General features: G+C 33.9%; 1 protein-coding gene across 1 annotated transcript; it reads right to left on the bottom strand.

Moving 5' to 3' along the window:
* Nucleotides 1-257: 257 nt before the first annotated feature.
* Nucleotides 258-1,836, bottom strand: LOC141696133 (uncharacterized). Its single transcript, XM_074500319.1, has 4 exons — nucleotides 1,817-1,836; nucleotides 1,310-1,658; nucleotides 1,139-1,186; nucleotides 258-555 (listed from the first exon to the last, which is right to left on the bottom strand). The coding sequence occupies exons 1-4, from the start codon at nucleotides 1,834-1,836 to the stop codon at nucleotides 334-336; spliced, it is 639 nt and encodes a 212-aa protein (XP_074356420.1). The 3' UTR covers nucleotides 258-333.
* Between the last annotated feature and the right edge of the window lie 440 nt (nucleotides 1,837-2,276).

The raw sequence follows: 2,276 nt of genomic DNA, 5'->3' as shown, positions 1-2,276 counted from the left end.
GGGTGAGCAAAACCGGATATCCAGTTATGAAATGTATAAGCAGATATCGGTTTTTTCGGATCACTAAAAATTGAATCCGGTTCCGGTTCCATTTTAACCCGATATCCGGATATTCATATATTCATTTAAATTGGATTATAAAACGGATTATTCAGATTCAAATATTTAGCAACACATTCTGCCACAGATATGTACATAAGTTTAAATTGCAGTAAGTAAAACAAAGTTCACACAAGAAATAAATATGATTCTGCCTATTTATATTGTAGAGAAATTCACGACTGTTCTTAAAAATTTTATGTACACAAAGAAAGCATGAGCTAGTATGCAGAACTACAAAGATAAATGATAACAGAAATAAAAACTTGTAACGGGTGTAAAAATACGTAATAAATCATCATCTTCAGGGCTACCTCCTGCAGCTCTACTTTCTCTGATGACACTATTCTCTTCTTCCAGCTGACCACACAGTTCTTTCGCAAATGCTAGATCTGCTTTGACTGTTTTCAGCTCCCGAAGAAGAAGTTTTGCTTTAGCAGCCATTGCCATCGCAACCTGTGATAGAAAAAAAGGAAGCATATCATGCATCTCACCTAATACCAATGGCATATAAGTTGTTACCATAGCCAAATATCTGTAAGTTTGTTGGTGAATCTTAACATTTTTAATGCCTTCTGTTTTCTGCTTGAAATCCTAATTCCAACATTGTACTATTACATAAAGAGGATTCAGAATATATTAGTCAGATTCCTCACATTACAGGTGCTGTATATATTGACTCTTTCCATAAACTGAATTATAAAGTGTAATCAAACCAAAAATCAAGTAATAGATGCATGCTTTAACAAACCATCCCCTCATTAAATGGATGACCCGTCTTGTTAAAAAGGTAACACATTAGATCAGAACAATGTGTATGCTCATAAATTTAGGGATTAATCAACATGTTGACTAATTAGTTTGCGAATGTAATGAACCTCTTCACAAATACAAAAATGTGAGCTTTACTGTAAATGTAGACAGATAGATGGATGACTGTATAAAAGTATCACATTTTTCCTAAATTGTCTAATCTGGCCTGTAAATCACTGTCTATTCTGCCATCATCGTTCCCTATTACTTAAGCTTGTACAGCAACCTTGTTCTTTGCATCCGGGGCTATAGTAGCAGATGGAGCATTCACAAGCTGTTGCAATTGAAAGAAAACCATTTAGAAGTTCATCAGTAAAGAAACTTAGATCAAGTACACAATTAATATAGGCAATCAAAATGATGTCAAGCTCATCAAATTTTGAAGACTGATAACTACCTCTGAGTTGATATTTATTCCAATCTCATCAAGGACTTGACTCACTAGTTCTTCTGTCTCTTCCTCTTCTTCATCACCCTCCAAAGCATTATTAATAGCATCTCCCATCGCCTCAATGGTACAAAGCTGCATAGGCTCAATGGCAAGTGAATGTAAACAATCCAAGAAAGCTAATGCTTCAACAGCAGCTTGGAACTCAGAGTAGTGTGACCAAATTTTTTGAGAAAAGTATCCCAAGCAGCTCGGGAGATGTGAATGAGTTCCTCCGTAACTAGTGACAACTGGTCCAGAGCAGTCAATACTGCAGGAAGTTGTGATAAAGCTAAACTTGCCAGTAGTAGCAAAAGGGCTGCTTCAGACTTGTAGAGTTGCAATAATACAATAGCCATAAACCAACAGCTAATTTATGACATTAGAACATGTCCATGTCACTTTTCATTTTAAAACTACAGAATCTAAATAGTAATTGTAATCTAAAATAGAATCCAAATGTAACAAACAACTAACAAGTCTGCACTTTGCACCATATTAATATGAGGAATTTACTATAAGAGCCTCCAACTTGTACTAATTACTAAACACAGTAACATTATAAGTCTGTGACACTACATGCTTACATCATATGACATTTAAATATCAAAAAACAAGAAGTAAGAAATTCACATAGATTAAAATTGGCAGAAGGATTAAACATATTCAAAAAGAATATAAAACAAAGTCTAAAACAAAGTCCTTTATTATCAAAGAGGAAAAAGAATAAATGTGACTACAGAATATGAAATATCGCTCATTTAGAAATCATCAATTGTCTCGTCAATAAGTATCACCGGCTGCTCTAATGTCAAATTCTCCGTACCTACAAATTGAAAAGAGAAAAGAATATTGTTCAGATTTCAGAGCATACCTATAATTGGTTAATTAAAATACACTATTATAATAAAAACATATATCGAACTAACCTTCCTCC

Source organism: Apium graveolens, chromosome 11 (assembly GCF_009905375.1).
Source record: "Apium graveolens cultivar Ventura chromosome 11, ASM990537v1, whole genome shotgun sequence".
NCBI classification, from domain to species: Eukaryota; Viridiplantae; Streptophyta; class Magnoliopsida; order Apiales; family Apiaceae; genus Apium; species Apium graveolens.
Note: the sequence above shows the minus strand (reverse complement) of the source record. Positions and strands in the feature narration are given on the sequence as shown.